General features: G+C 44.4%; 1 protein-coding gene across 1 annotated transcript in view; it reads left to right on the top strand.

The window, feature by feature from the left end:
* The window catches only part of LAMB2 (laminin subunit beta 2), a 126228-nt gene that overhangs the window by 82375 nt on the left and 16123 nt on the right, over positions 1-27730 (top strand). The window contains exons 14-29 of the mRNA XM_066596778.1: positions 148-283; positions 507-665; positions 1424-1551; positions 3709-3829; positions 5182-5374; positions 5872-6015; positions 6102-6333; positions 8151-8314; positions 13965-14189; positions 17304-17521; positions 18520-18616; positions 19360-19732; positions 20806-20990; positions 22115-22356; positions 22562-22765; positions 27073-27217. Coding sequence (XP_066452875.1) covers positions 148-283; positions 507-665; positions 1424-1551; positions 3709-3829; positions 5182-5374; positions 5872-6015; positions 6102-6333; positions 8151-8314; positions 13965-14189; positions 17304-17521; positions 18520-18616; positions 19360-19732; positions 20806-20990; positions 22115-22356; positions 22562-22765; positions 27073-27217 — 2966 coding nt within the window. The remainder of the gene's footprint in view (positions 1-147; positions 284-506; positions 666-1423; positions 1552-3708; positions 3830-5181; positions 5375-5871; positions 6016-6101; positions 6334-8150; positions 8315-13964; positions 14190-17303; positions 17522-18519; positions 18617-19359; positions 19733-20805; positions 20991-22114; positions 22357-22561; positions 22766-27072; positions 27218-27730) is intronic.

A 27730-nucleotide genomic window follows, 5' to 3' on the forward strand; every position in this document is an offset into this window, starting at 1 on the left:
ATGGTGTAGATATTACCAAATATACTGGTATGGGGCAGAGTCAGTGTCCCTATGACAAATATGATCAGCCAGAGTACAAGAGCAAGAAGTTTTATCATATGAACACATTACATATGACAAATTTTAATAAACTGATCTTCTCATTAGCTGTGCAGCAGAGACGGGCCAGTGTCGCTGCAGAAACAACATGGTAGGCCGGCAGTGCAACCTGGTCAAATCTGGCTACTATCGAATTGACTTGGACCACTACACCTATGAGGCCGAATCCGCTCTGCTGCGACAGGTAACACAGCACTGAAGACTTTTCACTGTACGGCCCATCCCATCGTCCACTATTTACATGTTATCTAGCAGTGGTCTGCAACCTGTGTCTCTCAGCTGTTGTGAAACTACAACTCCCAGCCTGCCCTGACAGTCTCATGCTGGGAGTTGTAGTTTCACAACAGTTAGAGAATGAAAGGTTTGAGACCACTATGCTTTACTGTAACTCCCACTTTCTTCCATAGGGCTGCTCTGTATCCGAGCGGGAACATCCAGTGGGCCGCCCAGCTACATGGACCGGTCCAGGATTTGCTCAGGTTCCTGAGGGTGGAGTTCTGGAGTTTCAGATCAGCAATATTCCCTACTCTATGGAGTATGAGGCCATCATCCGATATGAGCCAAAGGTAATATATTCCAGTATGCGCCACAGTGTGTAATCTGTAGTAGGGCCTTCACCTGCTATGTGCCATTTATACACTAAATGATCACTGCGTCATATTCAATACCAGGTTGGTCCATCTTTTTGGGCGATCATGGCTTTCAGACTCAGGGAACATCCTCCATAGTGAACTCGCCCCATGCCCGCTGCAGCACCTGCCACTTGGCGCACATTCTGTGAATAAGTGGGAGCAGATCTCACAGCCCTTACCCAGCAGATCGCAAACATGTTCAATGGGGTTACAGTCTGCTGAGGTTGGGGGCCAAGGCAGAGCGGAGACTTCATTATCGTGTTCCTCCATCCACTCCCCAGAGATCCCAGCTCAATGACATGTAGGGTTGTCCTGTTGAAAGATGGCACTGTGGTTGGGGAAGACATATAGAAAACTTATAGGAGGATTTTGTTATTGTTTTTCCCTCCGTGTATCTAGTGTCTTTAAAGATATATGGGTCTTTGGCCTGTTCAAGCACCAGTGCCAAGATGTGACTAGTACCTCTACACCCATACCCCTACAGCTACACCCCTGACATTGGTGTTAGATTCCAACCATTCTAAGCCGTTAATTGTTATGTTGCTGAAGCCCCCCTAGCCCACCATGGCCCAGGTGTAACAGTAACCCCCTATGGGATAATTCAGCAACCAACCAAACCTATAAAGTCTCTATACTGCAACTCTGTATGGATGGTTTCTCAATGTATCTACCTCTATAAACTTTATGGACAGTTTCCTGAGAAGTGGCAGCATGTGAAGATATCCATTGTTAGACCAGGTCCTATTCCATCCAGCAGTTCCTGCGGTAACACCATTCCTTCTGATGATTTGATGACTACTTCTCTTCCCACTACTACCAGGTACGTTTAAAAATAATGTGCAGAATTAAAAAAAAAATTGCCTGCTGTCTTTTATAAACAGTGCCTTCCTGTCCAGGGGTTGTGTCTGGTATTGCAGCTCTGCTCCAGTGAAGTTAATAGGACTGAGATACAATTCCACACACGACCTGGAGAAAAAAAGCAAACATGATTTTCTACAACTCTTTACAGTCCAATGAAGTGGTATAAAAGTAACCACCATCCACATATATACACAGTATATAAAGATCACTGTTAAGATGTACTAGAGCCTCTATGTCCGCCAGTATCACATCTGGTATCCAAGATAGAGACAGCCCAAAAGGGTATTAGAGCCTCCATGCCCGCATGTATCACATCCTGTATCCAAGCTAGAGGTGGCCCAACAGGGTACTAGAGCCTCCATGTCCACCTGTATCACATCTTGTATCCAAGCTAGAGGTGGACCAACAGGGTACTAGAGCCTCCATGTCCACCTGTATCACATCTTGTATCCAAGCTAGAGGTGGACCAACAGGGTACTAGAGCCTCCATGTCCACCTGTATCACATCTTGTATCCAAGCTAGAAGTGGTACAACAGGGTACTAGAGACTCCAGGTTCACCCATATCACATCTTGTATCCAAGCTAGAGGCTGTACAACAAGGTACTACAGCCTCAATGCCCATCAATATCACATCTTGTATCCAAGTTAAAAGTGGTACAACAGGGTACTAGAGCCTCCCATCAAGGGGTCGGTTCTCCACAATAAATGATCCTTTTGGTCTGACATTGTAATCACTTACTTATATCAATGTTACAATCAAACAGAGAAAGTTCCATTCCATTCCGACAACGTGTAGGGGAGGGACTGTTATTGACAATGAGTGTTTATTCTGGATGCCTATATTAATATCAGATCTCAAGCATGGCCCCCTAATATATCCAGACTCTTTATATTAATATCAGACCCTCTAACACAAGGTGGACCATGGAAAAGTAGCCCGGGACCACAGTTTTATGAAAGCTTTCTAGAAAAAACTTTGCTGTTCCCCATTGCAACCAATCACTGCACAGCTTTTATTTTAGCTCCGCAGTATAAGAAATGAAAGCTGCACTGTGAATGGTTGCTATGAGCAACAAAAGCACAATTTCTTTTAAACAACTATCATAAGATTGTAGTGCTGGGCTACTTTTCTGTGGACCAACTTGTATATTCAGACCCCATATATTAGTTATCACACTTTAAGGCCCATTTTACACTCAAAGATGATTGCTAAAAATTTGTTCAAAAGATAGGATGAATCCCAGTTTTAGCGATCGTTTTGCATAAGCTACTAATGGGCACTAATGCCCATTAGCAGCATATTACCTTCATTTGCATGTAAATGAGCCTCCACAGCTGTATGCATAGAACAGCAGGTGGTCTGTTCTCTGCATACAGCTCCTTTGTTCTGCAGAGGGACTTCAAGCTGAATGTAATCAGCGCTCCCTGTGGAGAACACAGCATGTGGTCCCTGCTATCAGCTCTCTGGCCAATGGATCGATTTTATGCTCACCTAAAAATCATTGTTTGGCCAAAAAGTAAGTAATGGTAGCAGTTACACGCAACGATTATCGCTCAGAAGACATAATTTGAGCAAATTATGAGTGATAATCATTGCGTGTAAATGGGCCCTTAGATTAGACTTCCTAAAAACATTAAAACACCAGACTACTATAACATTATCAGTCCCCAGACCATATTATATACTTACCCTCTTCATTCCTGGCTCTTCTTCATCTTCGCGCACAGCTTCACAGGGTCCTGACGATATCAAGCATCAGATGTTGTGTGCGCTGTCACACACTACATCCTGGCGCTGGACAGCCTCAGGACACGGTACTGCAATGCCCAGGGCTGAACAAGAGGGTATCTATAGAGGCCAATATCTAGTGGATTATCAAACAATGTAATCCAGTAGATGTTTCCTTCTCCAAATGTGGCTGCTGTGCCCCGTCCTGAGACGTATGGATGACTACTATATATTACTGGGTGAGGTTGCTACAAATAGGGCAATTCTTAGTAAAACCAAGTGAGGGAACATGTAGACAGAGTAGTACAGCAATAGGTTTTGACCCTTTGATATGACAGGTGTACTGTACTAGTTTGCTCCTTTTGATTATGATTTTTCCTTACAGACATGTAGTTTTGCCTCAGCCGATTTGCCTGGAGCGTGGGGTCAGTTACACCGTCCGCCTCGAATTCCCCAGATACAGCTCTCGGGAGAGGGTTCAAGGAGCCAATATATTGATAGACTCTGTGAGTATCATTGGAGATGCACATCATATAATGACACCAAGGTGGTCAAAATGGCCCAGGTGGGGGGCTCCTCTCTTCTGCATATGACATGGATATGAAGTGAAACTGTAAGGGGGAAGCACTGTTCCACTCTGCCCCTTACAGAAAACAGTGGCCTTGCGGTCCTGGTAAGCCCCGTCCAATCTGGCCATGTGGGGAAACAGTGGAGAGCTGCTGGGAGGAAGCTCCGCCCGCTACCCGAACTTTCCAGATGACATGCAGGCACATTATATAAAAGGCAACTTCTGCTGTACTACAGGTAGTTCAGAAGGAACTTAAGTAGAGGTGCTATGAGCACAGGAATACGCTAGGGAGCACCAAGACAGAGAGTGAGCTGAGAGTGCTGCAGAGCATGTGTCCATGGAGGAGCGATACACTACAGAGGAAGTTGCTGGCTGCACAGTGAGAGATGCAGCACACCACTAGACTAGAGACTGTGGTGCAAGGGATTGCTTAAAATTATAAGAGAGGGTGGCAAGCATAAGAGGTCTGGAGACGATCTGCCAAGCGAGGAGAAATGGATTGGTTGAATTTACTACTCCAATGCTGCAAACTGTAAGTAAGGCCGGCTTCAGTCTGCTGTAAGTATGCACACCACTGAGGAATTTACTATCTAGACAACATAGCTGTTGTCCAGTAGGGTATTATAGTCAACGGAACAAGATTGTAGCAAATTTTCTTCACTCGCGCATAAAAACTGAGTTATTATTCAGGAAACGTAAGCCTTTATAAAAATTCTGAACAAGTTTCGTATAGCGAATTTCTTACTGCGGATCCTGCAGCGACGGCTTCCACTGAAGTCAATGGAAGCCGTCCATGCCGCGGCACACCCGCAGCTGTCACTTGGGAGGTGCCACGGATCCGCGGGAAAGCAGGGGATTCAAAAACAAAATAAGTGAGTACTGCGTATGCGCCGGGTGCATTGTCCGATGCTCCCAGACGCATCCGCCATGCTGAAGAAAGAAGATCCTGACTGCTCAGAGGAGATCCGTGCTGGACCTGGAGAGGTAAGAAACATTCTTTTCCTCTCCATGACCGCAGGCACGCACAGATACCACTGCGGGATTTAGCAGTGGTATCCGTGGGTGCAAGCGGACATAAGGCCTTAGTTAGCTGTAGTTACCTACAGCTGATATTACTGTAAATGTTTAACTGTTTATTTCCCATGTTACTATTATCCTTTCATTATTTAGCTTATGAATAAATATTACATATTTATTTAACTCCATCTGCTGCATCGTATCCTGAACCTATGTCACTATACTAGCTCCTGTGATAAGACGGCCTTTGATATTTCGCTCTTCTGCCCCCAGTTGGTCCTCGTTCCACGTTACTCCTCTCTAGAGATGTTTATTGGGGGGGATCCGGCTTCCATTCACCGTAAGGATGCTTTTGAGCGATTCCGTTGCCACAGTAACAGTGGTAGCGTCCTAAAGTCACCGACCAATGAGGTGTGCTCCAAACTAATCACCAGCATGTCAGCTATTCTTCATGACGGAGCCCTGGGTGAGTTAGCATGCTTATGACTGGTGTATTTGATACGGATTAGGTATTAAATTGGTCAGACATTGACTTTTATTGAAGCATCTTCCAATAGGTGGCGCTGCAGAGGCATTATACCATCTTTCGTTTGTATACCAGATTTCCCAGATGACATTGCATGATCTATAAGTCACGTCCTGCTTACTTTGTGCTCTCCACAAGGAGAAACAGTACCCCTCTTGACCTAACAAATTTGTTCTTAGACTTTTAGTGCCCCCTAGAGGTGGAAAACGGAAAGCAATCAGATGTAACAATAATGTAGATAATTCAACAGCTGCATGATTGGGAAACCCCATTGATACAGGATACTAAAAAAAAACATGTCTGCTTTCTTTCAAAAACAGTGCCACACCTGTCCACAGATTGTTTGTGGTATTGCAGCTCAGCCCCATTCACCTCAGTGGAACTGATCCGCAATACCAGACTTAAGATTACTGACTAATCCTAATTGTCTTCTCCAGCCTGCAACTGTGACCCCCAAGGATCGCTGAGTTCAGAATGCGACCCTAATGGTGGACAATGTCGGTGTAAACCCAATGTAATCGAACGTCGCTGTGACCGATGCGCCCCTGGGACTTATGGATTTGGACCGGCCGGCTGCAAAAGTAAACCCACCTAGCCTAAAGAAGGAGAAATAATATCGTTCTACCTACATGTGGTGTATAATACATGATGTATTTATAATCTGTAGGCTGTGACTGTAATCTGGAGGGCGCCAGTCACAATTTCTGTGATCAGTATAATGGGCAGTGCCCTTGTCGTACCGGTGCCTACGGGTCAAAGTGCGATCGATGCCAACCGGGTCACTGGGGCTTCCCTAACTGCAGGAAATGCCTGTGTAACGGCCATGCAGAAGAATGCGACCAGAAGACGGGGGCCTGCCTTAACTGTCGGGATAACACCGCAGGAGACAGATGCGAGAGGTGATTGCTTTTTACTGTAGTCTATACCCTTAATAACGGCCAATTAGAGATGAGCGAACCTACTGGTTTCGAGTAATTACTCGATCGAGCACCGCGATTTTCGAGTACTTCCGTACTCGGGTGAAAAGATTCGGGGGGGGGGCGGGGGGAGGCGTGGTGGAGCGGGGGTAGCAGCGGGGAACAGGGGGGAGCCCTCTCTCTCTCCCCCCCACTCCCCGCTGCAACCCCCCACTCACCCACGGCGCCCCCCAGAATCTTTTCGCCCGAGTACGGAAGTACTCGAAAATCGCGGTATTCGGGTGAAAAAGGGGCGTGGCCGAGTACGCTCGCTCATCTCTACGGCCAATGCATCTTTTTACTGACCGCACTAATGGGCTTTAAACCCGCACATACATTTTTTAAGGCAGTGGTTCAGCTGACTACTGACAGAGGGGCTCCTGCAATAACCAACAGTAGCAGAAAAACCTCAGCTCCTAATAGTTTAACCCCTTACATGCTTTAAGCAATAGCCACTGCAGCATGTAAGCAGATGATAAGTGGGAGGGGGCTCCTCCTGTCACCCACCAGCACCCCGCAATGCAAATGCAAGGTACCAATGGGTTCTCTAACAAAGGCCTCCTTGTCTGCCAGGTAGCTCAGCCTATTAGACCCCGTCTCCAGCAGAGTCTAATAGGCTACTGTTATAGGCTTAGTATAATGCATGACATATGTAATGCAAAGCCCCTACAGGTACTAAAAAGTTAAATAATAATAATAGTAATTACTGAATTTGTAACGACTCAGGCAGTCGGCTGATGTTGCTGTTGGAAGCGGCAGCCAGTTAGCTACAGATTTCTCTGCAGTGGCAGTTGCTGGTAAAATGTAGTATTGCAGGATGGCCGTTCACATGAATGGCTATCCTGTATTAACAGGACCGTAGGAGGTCTGCCAGAATGGGAGCTCTTATTACTGAGTGGCTCTCCGTTCTGGGTCATAGGGGGGGACCTCAGTAGGGGGCCCAGCTATATGATGTTTATATGCCCTAATAAAACATATGAACTGAGGATGCCATCTTGGCACAAACCCTGTCATACCCGTATTCTCCATGAAATAACAATTCTGGAGCATCTTTTATTAGAACTTTGTATTCTGCCATTCCTCGGTTATTCTTCCTGGAATTCTCTGCATAAAGTGATACTTGGATCTTCCCTTGTTGATGGCTGTCTCAGACTATGCAGGTATAAACTCTATTCATAAGGGAATATCAAAGGGTTATTCCGAAAATTGACTTTTATCAGCTGTCCATGGAATAAAAGTCTTATGGGTAGGGTTCTCACTGCTGAGACACCCACTTAGTCCAAGAACGAGGTCCTGTGTCCCCCTCTAATCCTCACTGTGAGCTTGCAGCAGCCACCCACAGTGACGTCAGATTGAATGGAGGGGTGGTTGAGCATGTGCGGCACCGCTCCATTAATTTCAATGGGGCTGACAGAAATAGATGAGTACAAGCATTCAGCTATCTAAAGCAGTGCCATTCTTGGATCAGTGGGGTCTTAGCAGTAAGACCACCAATCAGATTTGTATCTCCTATTCTTTGGATAGGTAATAAAAGTTGATTTTTGGAATATCCTTTTAATGCCCACTTGTCAATTTATTTATTTAGTTATAGGAGAAATAGCAGAGGAGCAGCTGCAGAGTTTTGAGAAAAAATGCCCTATAATTGTTATATCCTGGTGAATACAAGTATTTACTGAAATGAACATCTGGAAAGCTGATAGGTCTGAAAACGGCCCCGAATTCCAGGTATCTTTGTAATCTTTGTGTCAATTTCCTTCCAGATGTTCAGCTGGATTCTTTGGAAATCCTGTCCTGGGATCAGGGGATCACTGCCGGCCATGTCCTTGCCCCGAGGGTCCCAGTAGTGGGAGACACTTTGCAGTGTCCTGTCATCAAGACCCTCGATCAAGACAGATCATCTGTAACTGTAACCAAGGCTATACAGGTGAGTCCTCCCATGCAGGGCAGGTAATGACTGCAGGTTCCAGGTGGACTCAGGACCGAGTACAACAGACAGTAAATGAGATGGGCACTAAATACGCTCAGTAAGTAACGGCGGTGCTATGAAAAGGACACAATCCACCCCGGAAACGTATACAGTGATAGCGTGGTATGTTTTCCTGACATTATCCACAAGACAGCTGTTTACATGGGGCAATAGTCAGGTGAAAGAGTGTTCTATAAGAATGCAAAGTAAGAATGCTTTCAGAAATAGAAGTGCTAACAGTTTTGTGTCAATTAACAAAATACTAAGTGAATGAATAAATGAGAAATCTAAATCAAAGCCAAATACCTTCAAAGCAGCATCAGCTCTTCTAGGTACACTTGCACACAGTTTTTGAAGCAACTCAGCAGGGAAGTTGTTCCAGATATTTTGGAGAACTAAGCACAGATCCTCTGTGGATGTAGACTTACTCCAATCCGTCTGTCTTCATGTAATCCCAGACAGACTGAAGCTGAGCTTGGGGCTTTGTGGGGGTCAGATTATCACTTCCAGGACTCCTTGTTCTTCCTTACCCTGAAGATAGTTCTTCATGATTTTGGCTGGATTTTTGGGGTTGTTGTGCTGCAGAATAAATTTGGAGCCAATCAGATGCCTTCTATTTTTGAAAAAAAAAAATCTTACTTTGCAGCATTTCATTCACACCTGACTACAACTCTTACACAGTACTGTATATATACATATATATATATATATATATATATATATATATAAAACGCATTGATGTGCTGAATCTACCAACATCTGTGAGTTGGATGCAGAGTTCCTCCTATCAATCCCAGTGAACTAATACCCCATTGAGTGTGTTCTGTGGGATTTATCATCTGTGAACATGCTGTTGCAGTATTTTTTATCGTTTCTCTTCTCAGGACTGGTAAAGAGGTCAGGAGGGGCCCGGCGTGAGTAAATGGCTTCCCTGCCTTATCACCCACTCCAATGCATGGCTTTCCTTCACTCCTGCTAGGGAGACCACAAGCATAACAGATAGGTCGGCACCAGTTTTGAACTATGGAAGGTCACACATTCAAAAGACCATAACGATTGCCAACCACTGGAAATATTTTACCTTCTGGTCGGTTTAGGGTAATGCGGTAGGGTCACTGTAGACCATAATGGGATTTTCATATGTTTGAGAAGCCCAGGTGTAGCAATGTAAATAGCATTTTACAGGTCTGTACCATAATTTGCACACATTGGCTTGGAGTAACCCAATCTGCTTCTTTATCCGGAGTTGTCAATCACACTAAATTGTAATCTTTGTGCAATAATTGCTATACTAAAGCTTTTCAATCACACGTTGCAAATACTTAATCACCGCAGTTTTTCATCAAGATGTCAAATAATGTCCTAAAACACATGGAGGGAATTTATTAAGGGTATACCCATACGGTTAAAATCTGTGTCGGAAAAATATAATGCAGATTTAAAGGGAAACCTGTGTCAGAAATCCACGCATTTGACCACAGATTTCACACAGATTTCTGATTGGATGTGGAATCTGCGTCAAATTTGTGACATCGCACTTTTTTTTTGTCTCAGACTTCATAGCCTTATAATCTAAGCCATTTAAACTACAAAGCGGGTTCCCATTGAAAACTACAGGATGTGGATTTCATGCAGATTTTGGTGCAGAATATATGCCAGAATTCACATGAAAATCCATCATGTAAACAAGGCTTAAGATTGGAGTTTCATGTGCTGGTCTAAATATGAAGAAAGAGACGCCAAGTTTATTATGAGGCACACACTCATTTGGCACATCTTTGATTGTCTGTGTGCCAGAAAATGAAAACTATGTGCAGCTATGACATGGTGTTTATTTGTGCTATAATTTACACCAATTTTTGTCATAAATTATATTAAAATTGATGGGTGGTGAGTGGTTCTGCCCCTTGTGCCAAGCTTCACCCTCTTTTTTCTGAAAACCGCTGTAAAATAAAAATAAAAAAATCAGAAATGTTTGCACAAAAATGGTGCACCAATTCTATGACTTTTTCCTATGCCAGAATACTGATTGTATAATAAATTCCCCTTCTTAAGTTCACTTCTAGACCAGGCCCCTTTACATGCCATAAGTCCATCCTACAGATGCCCGACTCAGCATTTGCAGTGGTACCCAATGAATGCCTTCCCACCCCTATGACCATTTTTGCAAGAAGACGATTCAGTGAGGAACAGAGCTTCTTATGGTCAAAGGTGTACTTACCATAGATGTAGACCATCCAGCTGCTCTGGGGCCCCATGAAGAGAGCAACCCAGCCCTCGTTGATCTCATCCTCTTTACTATTGGATGACCTATGCAGGACTTCCCTCTCCTGATGAACTGCATTATTATATATTATATTAGCAAACAAGGGGATTGGGAATTGGACCCAATAATCCCAGTGCCTTCCTAATGTCAAGGGTCAAAGAAGTGAGAGGGGGTGGAGAGAGCAGGTACTTTGGTGTGAAGCCGTAGTGACCAAGTGACAAATGTACCTACATATTTGCTATTTTCTGGATCCAGAAGAATTTAAGGCCTCATGTCCACGGGCGAATTTAAATTGCTGAATCCATGTGGGTGCCAGTTCAAGCTGCCCATAGGGAAACGTGGACGTCCGCACCTGAAATAAAGTATGCAGATTTGATTTGCGGATCTTTGGGTGTGGAAATCAAATCGCAGCATGCTCCATTTCAGTGCGGTTCCCACGGACAGGCCGCGCATTCTGCGGAAAAGCAGGAGTTTGAATAAAAAGCAAACTCTACTGGGCATGTGTGCCAGCGCTTCCGCACACATCCGCAGTAGAGAAAAAAAAAACAGAAAAGTACACACGGTCCTCAGCCGCAGGCAAGGTCGGATTCCGTTGTGGGCTCCTGCATGCAGAATCCAACCTGCCCGTCGACATGAGGCCTAAACATTTCACCCGTCATGCAGACACCCTGGCTGTGGCTCAGTCCTCAAGTGATTGGCAGCAGTGGCCACACCTGCACACCATCGCTTCAATGGGACCTCCGGAGATAGTCGAGAAGTGTTGATCCTTATATATCCACAAATCACATTTGGCTGAGCGCACTACTGATCGACTTTAATTCCACAGGTCACATTTGGCTGAGGTCTACAAGCATTTCACCAACTACAGTAATACTGTATGTTCACTACTCCCATTTGCCTGAAATATAAGCACAAATCTTCAGCTAGATCATAATATCACGCCTACCTGAAATATAGAGACATTATTTTATCCCTAGTAACAGCTGGATCCAAACGCTGCCCGAGTAGGCCAATGTGCAGACAGGTCCTGTGGAACAGAAGAGGTACATGTCTAGAGGTCCTGGGCAATGACCAAGAGCTAATATTGTTACTTCTGAGGATTTGTAATAATGTTTTCAGTGCCTCGGTGTCCCCACCCATAAGGCGGTTCATGGCGTTACATAGCCAATCAAAATGCAACTTATGGTGGCTGGGTAGTACATACAGTATGCATTGTGAGGCATATAGCAGTAGGTCTCGGCCTCTTTGTAGGTCTCGATCTTGCTGTTGTCCTACCCTTATTTACAAAAATCACTAGCGGCTCCTCAGTTGCTATGAACCTGTTGTCAGACAGGTTTTACGCCTCCCTAAAACTTTCTGGTACATAGTGACATACACTATCCTGCCAAAAGTAATTAGACACCTGAGCAAGAATCTAAAGTAGTATTTATTTCATATGGGGAAATACTGTGGGGCTTCTTTGGCCCGAATGACATCAGGTACTCACTGTGGCATACTTTCTACTAATATCTAATACACTTCAGCTGGTAATTCCTTCAGTACATCCTGCAAACGTCTGGCGAGTTCTCTAAAAAAAGATGCATCGGCCCATGTACAATGATGCAAAGAGAATTAATTGGATGGTTGAGCAATGGAAGAATGTTCTATGGAATGATGAATCACGCTACTATATCTATAAATCAGATGGACGTTCCTGGGTGTGGATGATACCCGGGGAACGCCTTTTGCTTGAGTGTGTTGTTAAGGTGACCAGAAATCTTGATTCAGGCAGGACAGTCCTGCTTTCGGACCCTGTGTCCCGCCTTCCACCGGGGCCCCAACGGGACAGCCATCTGTCCGTTTTCGTGATGTCGGGTCACCATTCTAGTGATTACCAACTGGGGTGCCGCAGCTTCCTATCTGGTAATAACTCTGCAGCGCTGCGGCCCGATACACACACTGCCCAACTAACTGAATATAATTTATGATAAAAATTGGTGTAAATTATAGCGCAAATCTACACCATGTCATAGCTGGACCCCCACACTTCTCTCAGCGCTGCTGCTGTTGGGAGGACGTTTGTGTGCCCGCAGCAGCGCCTACTCTCTTCTCCTCTCCTTTGCGGAACCGAAGAGGGGAGGGGAGGAGGGGACACTGTACCCGGCAACGTGCTTTGTCACAGATCTTGCGCTGTTTTACGTTGGTTCGAGGATATGGATGTTCCATGATTGGACAGGCCTGTATATAGTCCTGACCTCAACCGTACTGAACATTTTTGGAATGAATTGGAACGCTAGGTCAGGAAATATGAACAGCATGCAATCTCTTTTAGAGAACCGGCCAGACATTCGCAGGATGAATGGAGGGAAATAACAATTGAAGTGCATCAGCAGTTAGTAAAAAATATGCCACGGAGCGTGTTCGATGTCATTAGGCCCAAAGGAGCCCCACTAAGAATTAACATATAGAAATAAATAGTACTTTTGATTCTTGCATGAACATTATATCATGATGTTGCAATCGGATCAAGAGGCACTGTATGAGGTGGGTGGATGTGAGAATTTTGGGCTCTTCTGTCCTAAGAATTGTGCCACCTGAGACAAGGATTTCACTTCCAGTGACAAACACAAGGTTGACTCATAGTTTTATGGTCATTTGGGTCTGTATCTCATGGCACCTAAGAAGAGAATATGCTGCCTTGTGATGAATAAAGACTGCAATTAAAAACATTGGTTACTATACATTTTAGGAAGGGCCAATGGGTGATGTTTGGCCCTACCATCCCATCATATTAACTAGGTCATTGTTGTGTCTCTGCCCAGAATATTAGGGCAGTATTGCAAAGGACAAACTCTAGTATTTCTGTTGATTGAACCTTAAATTAAAATCACCCCTCCCTCCCTTATACATACAGACCTTTGACAATTTTGTAAACCACCCCTCATCGTATGTACGAGAAAATGCATCATAGTGCCAGTGGCATACTGAATTACATGTCCATGTGCCTCCTGCCTAGACTGACAGCTGCCAGGAAGCTATATGACAGCAGCCAATCAGAAACTGTTGTATGTAACTTCCTCTTCTTGTACGATGGAACTTCCTATTCCTGTACCAGTCTTTGCTATTATAGGCTGGCACAGAAGAAGTAACTTTGTAGTAGGGCAAAATGGTAAAACTCCCAACATGCTACTCAGAGATGGGCACCCCCTAAAGCAAAGTCAGATAATGAATGGTGCTTTACTCTCTATTACAGGATATCTCAGTGCCTGAGTATGGGCTGGTACATACATTACACATTCAGTGTAATGGTTTCATTTAACCCTTGTCTCCGTACTGTCAGTAACAACACCTTCTCGTCCCCAGGTTCTCGATGTGAAGAGTGCTCTCCTGGCTTCTACGGAAATCCCTTTCAGTCTGGAGGCCGCTGTCTTGCCTGCCAGTGCAACAACAACATTGATATGACAGATATCGGGTCCTGTGACCGCCGCACTGGACAGTGCCTCAAGTGCAAGTATAATACCGAAGGGAGGTCCTGCGAGCAGTGTCGGGTTGGCTATTATGGCGATGCCTCAAGACGCAACTGTAAAAGTGAGAGACAAAGTATCAGAGCAAAATATTTATTAATTACTGTCAAAGTTACAAAAATCAAAGCAATTATAGTCAAAACTAAACTATTAATTAGGGGGATTAATCAGAATTAAGTTTCTTTTTTTTTCTGATACAGAGGTCCAGATTCTCTGCATAGAGATAGTTAAAGAAAAAAATTATGTCTGCCTGCAGCTTCCTTTAAGCGAAGCTTAGTAACGTTCTGTACCTTTCTGTTTTTACTCACTTCAATATATATACAGTAAGCTTCTGAGCTCCCTCTAGTGGTAGCTGCAGGCAGACAGGATTTTATCCTTTAATGGTAAGGTCATCTCCAGGGGTCATTTTTCTTCACTTAAATGCATGCTTGTTGGACTGACAATTATTTTTTGCAATAGGGTTTGATTAAAAAGTTTTGCAATGTTTGTCTTTTGCAGCTTCTACACATCACTGTATATAGTGGTGTTTGAGTCGCAGTAGGAGATCTGTCGCGCACAGCGATTTATCATTCACGCGAGTGAACAATGACAGAGTTTGCTCTTACAGCCTGTTTATACTGGCAGATATATCGTTCACTCACAAATTGTTCACTCTACCAATAGAATGTGAATATCTAAATGATCAGTGCTTACACGCAGCAACATGTAAACGAGCCAACAATGATTTTTATGCCTGCATAATATGAAGAACGAACGAGAAGTGAACAAATTCTCGTTCGTCATTCAATCCATGGCCGTGTTTATATTGAGCAATAATCATTTAAATTTGCATGATCCAACAATTTTTCGAACAATAATCGTTCCGTGTAAAAGCGCCCTTTGTTTTCAGCCCTTATCACTCTTCTCATTCACTTTTTATCAGCTTAGTTATGACTACAACAAGAATAAACTTTGTTCTGGTCATAAATTAACTGATAAGTAGGTGCAGGAGGAGAGAGAGCAGAGGAAAACTAATCTTCTATTAGGACTCAGTCTGCGGCATCTATGTACAGTGATTAGAGATGAGTGAGCATACTCGCTAAGGCAAACTACTTGAGCGAGTAGTGCCTTATTCGAGTACCTGCCCGCTTGTCTCTAAAGATTCGGCTGCTGGTGCGGGTGAATGGTGAGTTGCGACGGTGAGCGGGGGGGAGGGAGGGAGAGAGAGATCTCCCCTACGTTCCTCTCACTCTCCCCCGCCGCTCCCCGCCCCCCCGCTGAATCTTTAGAGACGAGCGGGCAGGTACTCGCATAAGGCACTACTCGCTCAAGTAGTTTGCCTTAGCGAGTATGCTCACTCATCTCTAACAGTAATATGTAGAAGCTGCAGAAGATGAATAATGCAAACATTTTTAATTAAACCCGATTCCAAAAATCATTGTCATTCCAAAATACATACACTACCGTTCAAAAGTTTGGGGTCACCCAAACAATTTTGTGTTTTCCATGAAAAGTCACACTTATTCACCACCATGCGTTGTGAAATGAATAGAAAATAGAGTCAAGACATTGACAAGGTTAGAAATAATGATTTGTATTTGAAATAACATTGTTTTTACATCAAACTTTGCTTTCGTGAAAGAATCCTCCTTTTGCAGCAATTACAGCATTGCACACCTTTGACATTCTAGCTGTTAATTTGTTGAGGTAAGCTTGGGAAATTGCACCCCACGCTTCTAGAAGCATCTCCCACAAGTTGGATTGGTTGGATGGGCACTTCTGGCGTACCATATGGTCAAGCTGCTCCCACAACAGCTCAATGGGGTTCAGATCTGGTGACTGCGCTGGCCACTCCATTACCGATAGAATACCAGCTGCCTGCTTCTGCTGTAAATAGTTCTTGCACAATTTGGAGGTGTGTTTGGGGTCATTGTCCTGTTGTAGGATGAAATTGGTTCCAATCAAGCGCTGTCCACTGGGTATGGCATGGCGTTGCAAAATGGAGTGATAGCCTTCCTTATTCAGAATCCCTTTTACCCTGTACAAATCTCCCACCTTACCAGCACCAAAGCAACCCCAGACAATCACATTACCTCCACCATGCTTAACAGATGGCGTCAGGCATTCTTCCAGCATCTTTTCATTTGTTCTGCGTCTCACAAACGTTCTTCTTTGTGATCCAAACACCTCAAACTTGGATTCATCCGTCCACAACACTTTTTTCCAGTCTTCCTCTGTCCAATGTCTGTGTTCTTTTGCCCATCTTAATCTTTTTCTTTTATTGGCCAGTCTCAGATATGGCTTTTTCTTTGCCACTCTGCCCTGAAGCCCAAAATCCCGCAGCCGCCTCTTCACTGTAGATGTTGACACTGGTGTTTTGCGGGTACTATTTAATGAAGATGCCAGTTGGGTACCTGTGAGGCGTCTGTTTCTCAAACTAGAGACTCTAATGTGCTTATCTTCTTGCTTAGTTGTGCAACGCGGCCTCCCACTTCTTTTTCTACTCTGGTTAGAGCCTGTTTGTGCTGTCCTCTGAAGGGAGTAGTACACACCGTTGTAGGAAATCTTCAATTTCTTAGCAATTTCTCGCATGGAATAGCCTTCATTTCTAAGAACAAGAATAGACTGTCGAGTTTCAGATAAAAGTTCTCTTTTTCTGGCCATTTTGAGCGTTTAATTGACCCCACAAATGTGATGCTCCAGAAACTCAATCTGCTCACAGGAAGGTCAGTTTTGTAGCTTCTGTAACGAGCTAGACTGTTTTCAGATGTGTGAACATGATTGCACAAGGGTTTTCTAATCATCAATTAGCCTTCTGAGCCAATGAGCAAACACATTGTACCATTAGAACACTGGAGTGATAGTTGCTGGAAATGGGCCTCTATACACCTTTGTAGATATTGCACAAAAAAACAGACATTTGCAGCTAGAATAGTCATTTACCACATTAGCAATGTATAGAGTGCATTTGTTTAAAGTTAGGACTAGTTTAAAGTTATCTTCATTGAAAAGTACAGTGCTTTTCCTTCAAAAATAAGGACATTTCAATGTGACCCCAAACTTTTGAACGGTAGTGTACGTTTAAATGAAAAAATGCCCCCCAAATCTACACATAGCTTTTAACTCTGGGAGTTTGGACATTTGTATCAGAAAAACAGATATATTATAATATTTAGACTTTCTCGATTTTCTGTTGCAGAGTGTGTATGTAATTACCTGGGGACGGACCGCAACCAGTGCACCTCCAGAGACGAGTGCGTGTGTGAAAGAACCAGCGGGCAGTGCCAATGTCTTCCTAATGTCAAGGGTCAAAGCTGTGACCGTTGTAGTCCCAACTTTTGGAACCTGGCAAGTGGAAAGGGCTGCGGCCCCTGCAACTGTGACCCCCACAACTCTTTCAGCTTAAGTTGTAATGAGGTGAGTCAAACTCAAGAACAATAATATTCCTTGTTTTTGTAGAGAGTGGCTGCAAAGGCCCGGACCAATCAGATTGCCAGGTGTGCCATTAAATGTATCTGTGAGGAACTCTTGTAAAAGTGTTTTCTGGAACAAAGAAAAATAATCTGTGGCAGAGAATGGTGTCAAATAAAGAAATAAGCATTTTGCTCCCCCTTAAGTGCCCCCTATTCCCTAGCTGGAAAAAGCTGCTTCGGCCACATGCCTTTCATTGTGTACATGACTGCTCAGCCAATCACAGGCTTCAGAGGTGATTGTGCCACGGATGGCACATAACAGCTGAAGCTTGTGATTGGCTGAGTGGCAACATGTACAATGAAAAGCTCATGATTGCCATAGCTTCTTCCAGGATAAGAGTGGTGGGGACCAGCTCCTGTACAGGAGACCACTTAAAGCAACACTCCTGTTTCAGGAAAGAATTCTGTACCAGGATCGGAGGGCGTGGGGGCGAGTACATTACCAGTAATTGTTCTTCTCTGTTATCTCTCTGTTCTGCCGGATCCAGGTCCCATTTTCAGGCATCCAAGATGGCCGACACAATCTTCAGACTACCTAATCTGTACAGTGCATTGGCAGTGTTAGACTACCAATGCACTATACCTGCTCTCTGATTGGCCAGAGCTGCTCATGTGATTAAACAGGCCGGTCAGAAACCAGTACATAATGTGCATTAGGTAGCTAGAAAATTGTTTAGGCCATTTTGGACGGCTAGAATCAGTGGATTGGAGAGGCAGCAAAGAAGAATAAGTGCAGGTAATATACTCACTGCCCCCTCCTGGCCCGGGACAGAATATTGTCCCATGGGAGGTCACTTTAAGGAGGTGAGAATGGCTTATTTTTTATTTTACAGCATTCTCTTCCCCTACAATTTGTATTTAGTCTCAGAAAACCCCTTTACATAAACTTTGAGATGCTTCCTGTTGCTTTCTTCTATACTCTTCCTCCTTTGTCTTCCTCAGTTCACTGGAAGGTGTCAGTGCAGACCGGGATTTGGTGGCTCCACATGTACAGAATGTCAGGAGAATTACTGGGGAAACCCACTCGTTCAGTGCAGAGGTAACGGTCTCTTTCACATATTATATCCTAGTATATCACCTACCCACTCCCTTCGAAAGGGCCATATCGTGCTGATTGGTCTGGGTTCCACATTGGTGTAGGTCCTATTCTAAGGTTTGGTCATTAATGGAGGGGTTATTCCACCAAAACATCTACAGGATAGGTGATAAATATATAGTTGCTGGAGGTCCAACTCTTGCACCCCAGTCGCCCAGGTGAATGCAGTGGTGGTGTGCATGTGTGACCACTGCTGCCTTCACTGTCTGTGAGGATAGCCAAACCCTTATCCCTAAAAAAGTGAATGGAGATGTGGTCTTGCATGCAAGCCAATGCTCCATTTACCTGGGGGACTAACTTCTTTAAGGATCTATATTCACTTTTTCTTTTAACTTACAGTTGTAGGTCTGCCCCAGAAACTACCCCTGTCTGTATTTAGGAGGGGTTTGGTTTGTATAGAGCGGAAGTCTAACTGTGCCTCACTACTCCATACAAGATTATGGAGTCCTGCAAACCACCTAGTCATATCGACCATTGCCCCATACAAACAGTTCTTCAACATGGCCACACCAGTTGGGGGTTCCGACCCCCATTTATCTAACATTGTATCAGCTAAAATAGACCTTAAGCGGCTATAACCCTGAATCAAAAATGGATCAGAAGTATGAGCTCCATCTGCTCTAAAGCCATGTAATGTCTGAATGTTGACCAGGCTATATACTTGATCCACTCTTTTAATTTGACAGCTTGCGACTGCGACCGTCGAGGCATTCAGTCAGCACAGTGTAACCGCGGGACCGGCCACTGCACCTGTCGCCAAGGAGTATCGGGTGTGCGCTGTGACCAGTGCGCCCGCGGGTTTGCTGGACAGTTTCCTGACTGCCAGCCCTGCCACGAGTGCTTCGGGGACTGGGACCGTATTGTCCAGGACTTGGCCACCCACAGCCGAGACTTGGTGCGGAGAGCTAAGGATATCCATCTGACAGGTGTAACTGGAACCTACAAGAAGAACTTTAAGGAGATTGAAGAGAAACTCTCCAGAGCACGCAAAATTGTGAAAGCCCGTAACGCCACAGTGGAGTCAGTGACCAAGCTGATGAAGATTATGGATGACTTACGGTCAGTGTATGGTTATATCGCTTTATTTGCAGTTCAAGGACCCTTCTAGCTCTTGCAAAGAGGTGCTCAGCCCTGGTTGGCTCCTACCATTTAGATGGTGAGAACCTGCCCAGAACTCTTTATCCAGAGGAAATGTGTTGTTAGTAAACAAGGAAAATGGGAGTTGGTCCAGGGGTTATGGAGAGTATGCAGAGGGGAAAAAATGAAACCTGGTATCATAAATGGACTATCTCTCTTTTATGTGTACCATTGGTTATGTATGCTCAACCGCCTAGAATATGCCACCGAAGTCCGATCAGTGGCGGTCCAGCAAATGCTGTCCTCCTTTGCTCCTGTCAGTTCTAATAATAATAATTTTTATATAGCGCCAACATATTCCTTCTGCTTGTTTTGTTTCAGAGGCCTTATTGCTGACTTCAATGGTTGGCCATGCAGCCTCAAAAAAAGGTCGAGGGTAGCTGTCAGGAGCTGAAGGGGCATATCCTAGCAATAAGTTATGGGGCAATCCCTTTACAATGACTGAATTGATCCACCCTATTCCAGTCCAATAAATAATCGGTGACTTAAATCCCCCTTTTGGATCCTAAGGAGGGCAAATCTGTAAATGGGGCAAATCTGGTGAGATAAATTCACTCATTTCTACATTTGAGCCACTTAGGTTTGGACAATACTTTCTCGTAAACTGTATATCACACCCAGAAGTTGACCTTGGGGAGTCTTGGTGCATGTAGTCACCCCCTTGCACGACTGCACCCTCTGTAGTCAAGACAGTACATATCAGTTTATTTAGGGAGGGCAACCTTTGAATTCTCCAGTGCCAAGATTTGCTTGTACGAAAAATTTGCAATGTTTTTAAATATGCGCCTGCTCACACCAGTTTTAACAGAAAAGGGGCCTGGGCTTTCCAAAACTTGGGAGTCTAAGGAATTAGCTAAAGCAATTGTTACTTCCCCTCCGATCCCAGGACAACTTTTATTCCGGTCATTTTAAAAGAGCTTATGCAGGCTCTTGCAGGTTAATCTGATGGATATTTTCGGGTTGAATACATATATTTATATCTTCTTTCCCTTTAGGAATAAAATTAATGAATCCACCGAGACCCTCACACAACTGGAAGGAGAACTGACCAGCATACAAGATGAAAACTTTGATGCCAACCATGACCTGGCCGGGCTGGAAAGGGAAGTTCGAAGCCTAAACATGACGGCCAAGGAGAGGGCTCATCAGCTGGATGTACTGAAGAACTCCAACTTTTTAGGTAACTTATTTGGACGATATATCCTGGAAAGTCTATATATATATATATATATATACACACACACACACATCTAAATTTTATAGGATGCCCAACCAGATGTGGCATTTGGAGGCTCAACCCTGGTTGCGTTAGGCTTTTTACCACATATATCTCAGCCACTGTGCCTTTCCTCACCATTTTCCATTTGTTGCGGTCAGCGGCCTCCTCTTTTCCTCCTCTCTGGGGGGTGATACGTTCTGTGCAATCGGCCTGCCTATTAAAGGGCTAATGAGCGCACACAGCCTTCCCATTGCCATCCAATCATGATGCTTCCCTGGTTATATAAGGCACACTCAACCACTCGGGGGTGCCTGAGCAGTAGGCTCCATTTAATTCTGTGAAGTTGCTCTTGTTTCGTGTTTGACTCCTAGTTTTGACCCATGCCTATATATGCAGCTTTCCCAGATTCTGCCTGTCCTGACCTTAGCCTGTTCTTTGGCTATGATTTGCCTGATTGCTGGCTGTCCTAACCCTCTGCCTGTCTCACCATATTGTATGAACTTTGCTTGTCCTGAACTTAGCCTGTTATATCCCTATAATATCGCTGCTATGTTCCTGCCTTTTCTTCCAGTATTTCACTTTGGTGCCTCTGAATTACTTGTGTCAGCTGTCACTGCACCGTCTACTCATGGGGAAGCGGCCTGTGGGCCCCTGCAGCAAAGACCACATTTCTCTAAAAGGGGTTGAAGGATGAAAACCGGGGTATCCCCTAGGTGCAGCCCTCAGAAGTAGCCCAAAACCAAACTGATCAGTGACACAGTGGCTCCACACTCCATGCATGATATTAGCATTTCAAAGCATTCCTATATGAACAGGACCTATAGCACTGTTCATTCTAACCTTCCTGGTTCAGGAACAGAATGTGTCAGTGAAGACTGACACATAAGTATAGCAGAAGGAGTCAGGGAGCAAGAGGAAATATAACTCTGCTGCACTGATTGATTTGTCACCCTTCAGAAAGTGACAACCTGACTGCCAAAATTAGTGGTTGTCACCCAGCATCTGCTACCCACATATTCTAAAATACACCCAAAAGGTGACACTGCGGCTGAAACTGTTAAATATATTGTCTTTTCTTAATACAGGAGCGTATGACAGTATCCACCAATCCTATGGGCAGTCCAAAGGGGCAGAGCAGCTGGTGAATGCTTCGGTGATCAGCGTTCCCAGCCCTGTCAGTGACTCCGCCAAAACCAGAGACAAAACGGAGCAGCTCATGGCACACAAACGAGACGAATTCAACCGGAAAAATGCAGCAAACCGCCGAGCGCTAAACGATATCAAGGCGAAAGTGCACACCTTAGACCTGAAGGACATCAACGAGAAGGTTTGATTTTTAATATATGGTTATGTTTCCTAATTTTGTCCAACTCCTTTGCACAGACTGCATTAGGTCATATGGAGGTAACGGGAGGGGAGGTTCCTAAATTAGTTCTACCTCTTTTAGCCAGAAAGAGAGCTGCTGCAAAAGACTGTCTTCCTCTCCTGCGAGAAATAGAATGACTGTCTCATTATAAAATTGTCATTTACAGGTTTGTGGGGCACCTGGAGATATTCCCTGCGCAGAGAGCCCCTGTGGAGGTGCTGGCTGCCGCGACGATGACGGTAAAATGCATTGTGGTGGCTTGAGCTGTAATGGTGCTGTTGCAACCGCTGATAATTCACTGGATCGCGCCAAACATGCAGCGGAGGAAATACAGAAGGCGCTGGGGGAGGTGGATGTCCTATTCCGGAAGGTATAAAACTGCAATTCTTAAAGATTATACTCAGCTTACTTTTCATTGTTTCTTTTTCATGGAAAGCCGGGTGACAACTAATATGGATGTTCTCAAGGGTTGTCACCCAGCTTTCCTACAAGCCTAAGAGGCAAATATGTATATTTAGACAGAATTAAGAGAATAGGAAGTACATCACTGACATAATTAGGCATGAGCCTCAGAAAACTAGATGGTGATCCCTACAAGCACAGCCAGCCCCAGATATACATGGTCCCTTGGGCAACAGAGTTACAATGGCCCCTCCTCAGTGAGTTACAGGCCTCTGTGCCTCTTTAGTAATTTATAGGCCTCACTGTGCTTCTTTAGTCATTTATAGGCACCACTGTGTTCCCTTAGTAAATTATAGGCCCTGCATTTTCTCCTGAATAATTAATAAGGGCGCATTGTACCTCCTGAGTCATTTATAGGTCCCATTGTGCCCATTAGTAATTTTTAAGCTCCGTTGTGCCACCTTAGTAAATTATTGGCCCTGTATTTTCCCATGAAAAATTTATAGACCCCCACTATGCCCTCTGAATAACTAATAAGTCCTTACTGTGTCCCCTGAGTCATTAATTGGTCCTTCTGTGCCCCCTGAGCAATTAAAAAGGCCCTACTGTGCCCCAAAAACAAAATAATAAACTCCCCTCCATCACATTCCCACTATATTCTCCATCTTCTGCCTTAGTCTATTCTGGACTCATGTAGAAAGACGCAGGCGGTGTGATGACAGCATCGCGCCACCTACGTAACTACATCTTAAAGACACAGATGCAGTTGATTTCAAAGAAGGAGGACCATATCAACCCCACCCCTGGAGGGTCCCCCAAACACAGGGACCTTGGCACCTGCCCAGGTTTGCCGGGTGCTGATCCCTACTCAGCCTAGGACCATACTTGTCAACACTCCTGATATTGGTGACAAAGTCCCACAAACTAAACTGCAAAAAAAGATTGGATCTATGCAAACACTGTCCAGTCATGGATGTTCCTGGGCATTCTGGGGCAGGACTTAAATGTACTAAATTTGTAACTCTTAATTTTGGTAAATATATACATTCATTATGATGGCCATTTTTGTTGTCATCCTGTTTTTCCGGAAATAGATATAGCAAAGAAATAGCAGAATTTGTAAAGGGGCACCTGGGGGAAAATATATCATGCTAAGAGTGGCATATAAAAGCTGCAAATTTTGGTGCAAGCACTGCTTACGCAAAAAAATTGAAAATATATGCCTGCTTATGCCAGTTTAAAAAAAAGTGGGCATGGCTTATTCAGAGAAGGTCTAGCTGCTCCAGCCTGATAGATTTAAAGGGATTGTCCAACTAGCTATTGATGACCTATGTATCTTCAGGATAGGTTATCAATAGCAGATTGGCAAGGTGGGACCCCATGGCAATCAGCTGTTCCTTCAGGTCATTGTCTTTGGTTACTGAGCTGTTTTGCTGCAGGAAGCAGAGAGCAATGTACATGGTTCAGTGGCCTGGGATGGTACTGCAGGCTGAGTCACATCTAATGTATTAGATTTCTGTTATAATTTTCACCAGTTTCTGCCATATATTAAACTTAAAGGGGTTGTTCTATTTCTAGCTAATGAATAGCTGGGTCATAAATAGTAGAATGGGAAGGGCTTCTTCTATTTGGGACCCCATGGTGATCAGTTGTTTCCATAGGTCCCAAATAGAAGAAGCCCTTCCCATTCTACTATTTATGACCCAGCTATTCATTAGCTAGAAATAGAACAACCCCTTTAAGTTTAATATATGGCAGAAACTGGTGAAAATTATAACAGAAATCTACTGCAGCTCATGGCATGGTTTTTTTTTGTTTGGTGCACAGATAAACCGAGATGTGCCTAATACATTAGATGCATTTTGCTCCTGCGGGGATCATATTAAGATGGGCGTTTTAATTACCAGTCTTAATAAATCCCCTGTAATCTCTTAAATGTGACACTTTACTAGTGGGCATGCTTCAGAAAAGCAAGGCTGACACTCCATTTCTGCCCCAAATGTGCCATTTGATGTGTTGTAGATTCACATAAGGATTAGCCCTATTCAATAGAGCCAAAGCATGTGGACAGTCACTAAAACACCATGTACTGGATGTGAACTGCTAGCAGATTTGATGAGAAAATCCTCATCAAACCCTAAGGCCTTATGTCCACGGGGGGATTTGAATTCACGTGGGACACCCGCATGGACGATCTGCAATTCAAGCCGCCCATAGAGATGCATGGGCGTCTGCAGCTTAATGAAAGCATGCAGATTTTTTTGCTGACCATTTTGCTGTGGATCCTGCACTGACACATTGAAGTCAATGGAAGCTGTCCGATCCGCGGCCTGTCTGCAGTTGTATTGCGGACGGGCCACAGATACCGCCGAAAGCAGGAGTTAGAAATTTTTTTTTACTGCGCATGCGCACACCTCCGTGGTGCGGAGGGAAGAAGAGCCGGCCGTGGACGCTGAAGACCCAGACAGGTCCGCAGAAGACCCGAACAGGTAAAAAAGTGTCCTTGGCTGCAGGCAGATCCTTGGCGCCCACTGCAAGCTCCCGCGGGCGGAATCTGACCCTGCCCTCGGCCGAAGACATGAGGCCTAAGGCTGCCTTCACACTTGCAATAAAATTGTTTGATTTTTGCGCGATGTGAGAGTGAGTGAAATTGGAAGCAATGATTTTCAATGGTTTGCTTCACATTTGGGATGTTTTCACTCATGCAGTGTGGCGTTAAAACAAAAATCACAGCATGTCCTTTCTGCATTTTTTTTCGTTGTTTATCTCCCATGTTTCCTTATGCAGCCTTTCTTTTATTGCATTGCAAAACACGAACTGGTGATTTTCGTGCAATGCAATATGTTTTTAACATTAGAAACTCTTATTGTCTATCGCGAAAAAAATGTGCTAGAAAATCACAAGCGGCAGTAATGTTTTTGTAAGGAAAAGCATTGCTGACACTCTCATGAGCAAAATTGCGTTTTTGTTTTTTTTGGGGGGGGGGGCGTGATTTTCTTGAGGCGATATCGTGAACACCTGTGTGAAGGAGCCCTGAGTGTGTGACGCAGGCCTTAGAGCTGAATCGTGGGAATCTGAACGATAATCATTCAATGTAAATGCCTGCACACCCTGAACAACAAACAATAATTCCTTTGTATTGTGCAGGCAAAAAAATCTAACAATCTTCCTGTATGAACGGGCAGTCGTTCATCTATAAACGACTGACTGTTCACTGTGAATGGAAGTGGATGCCACCATTGACTGATTAATCCTCGTTACTGTGTAAAGGCACAGCAGTGATGATCACTGGGATGGATGTCGGGCGATTCTGTATCTGTGTAAAAGTGCCCTTAGCCCTCCTTCACATGAACATCATTTTAGCGCTCCGCTAGCAGCACTAAAAAGTTGCGGCTATCGGAGTGCTAAATTACGTGAACAAAGAATAATCGCAACCAAGTCGTGACTATTTTTTGGCAGTTTACCCGGCTGGCTGCAACGTCCTGCAATGCACTAACGCCGCAGCCCTGAAATCCCTCGGGCCGCCAGAACAATGTACAATGACATGAAATAGCTCGATAGAGCCGCATGTCATTGTTTCCACGCTACTAAACTTCCTCCCCCTCTATTTGTCTGCGGGCGGGGAGAGAGTTTAGCAGCAGGGGAGTGGGGGACAACTGTCATTGTTTAGCAGTGCTCGCGCCGCTACTAAGCTTCCCACCCCCCCTTTGCCAGCCGGCTCGTATCGACTCCCATAGGAATCTATGGGAGCCGCCGGTGTCTTGCCATCAAAAGATAGGACAAGTCCTATCTTTTGACAGAGAGAAATCTTCACGTTAAAAAATTGAGCCTATGTCCAATCTTTTGACATGCAATTTTCTAGGCACGTCAAAACATTGTTCGTCTGCAGGAACCCATAGGTTCCAATGGACGCAATTTTTTTGACGCACCTACAGTGTGTCAAAATGATGCCCATGTAACTGAGGCCTAAGACTACTCTCATGCGTTGTGGTTTGTGCAGTGTTACTATGCCCCCTTCTTCATGGGAGTGTCACTTACAGAGCTGACACAGTCACACTGTAGGGATCCATCTAACCGACAAGGAAAATGGTAACGCCCAGTTGTCAATTTACTCTTACATTTCCAGGAGGAGTAATAGAGGAATATATAATGCAGAGTTCTAAGAAAAGATGCTTCAGAATTGTTGTTTCATGAAAAATACGAATATTTTCTAAAACAGATCCTATGCATCCAATATATCCAGTGATTAATTGTTTTCCTCTATTCACAATGCAGGTGGCAGAGGCAAAGGAAAATGCAGACAGAGCTAAACAGAGGGCACAGCTGACTCTCGAGCGAGCTAGTGCGACTAAAGGAAGGGTAGAACAATCCAATAAGGATCTGCATGAGTTCATCCGGCAGGTCAAAGACTTCCTGAACCGTAAGTGACATGTCAGATCCATACATTACAGAGTAACTGCATTTTCGAAAAACTTTTGACATACCATACAGACAGGTCAAAAGTTTTGATCAGTGGGGGGCTTGGTTCTGAGACCCCACTAATGGCTGAAATGAAGGAAATGCAGCACTCACCTGAGCACTGTGCCCCTTCACCTGTCTTCATAAGGGCTCATGCCCACGACCGTGTTTTCACAGCGTTTCACACCTGCGTTGCACGGACTTGTGATATGCAGTGAATGGAGAAATATATTGCAGCATGCGCTATTTCTCTGCGTTCATACGCAGCGTATGGGATGCATATCATACGCTGTTCATAAGAAATACATTACATATGCATCCCCGCTCTGAACAGAGTGGGGAGTTAAAAAAAATAACACTGTGCATGTGCGTGTGATTCATGGGCATGCGCACTGCCATACACAGCTGTACACACTTTATGCTGGCAGAGGGTATGGCTGCAGAATGGGTAAAACCCGCAGCGTTTTACGCATAC

This window comes from Eleutherodactylus coqui, chromosome 3 (genome assembly GCF_035609145.1).
Source record: "Eleutherodactylus coqui strain aEleCoq1 chromosome 3, aEleCoq1.hap1, whole genome shotgun sequence".
NCBI classification, from domain to species: Eukaryota; Metazoa; Chordata; class Amphibia; order Anura; family Eleutherodactylidae; genus Eleutherodactylus; species Eleutherodactylus coqui.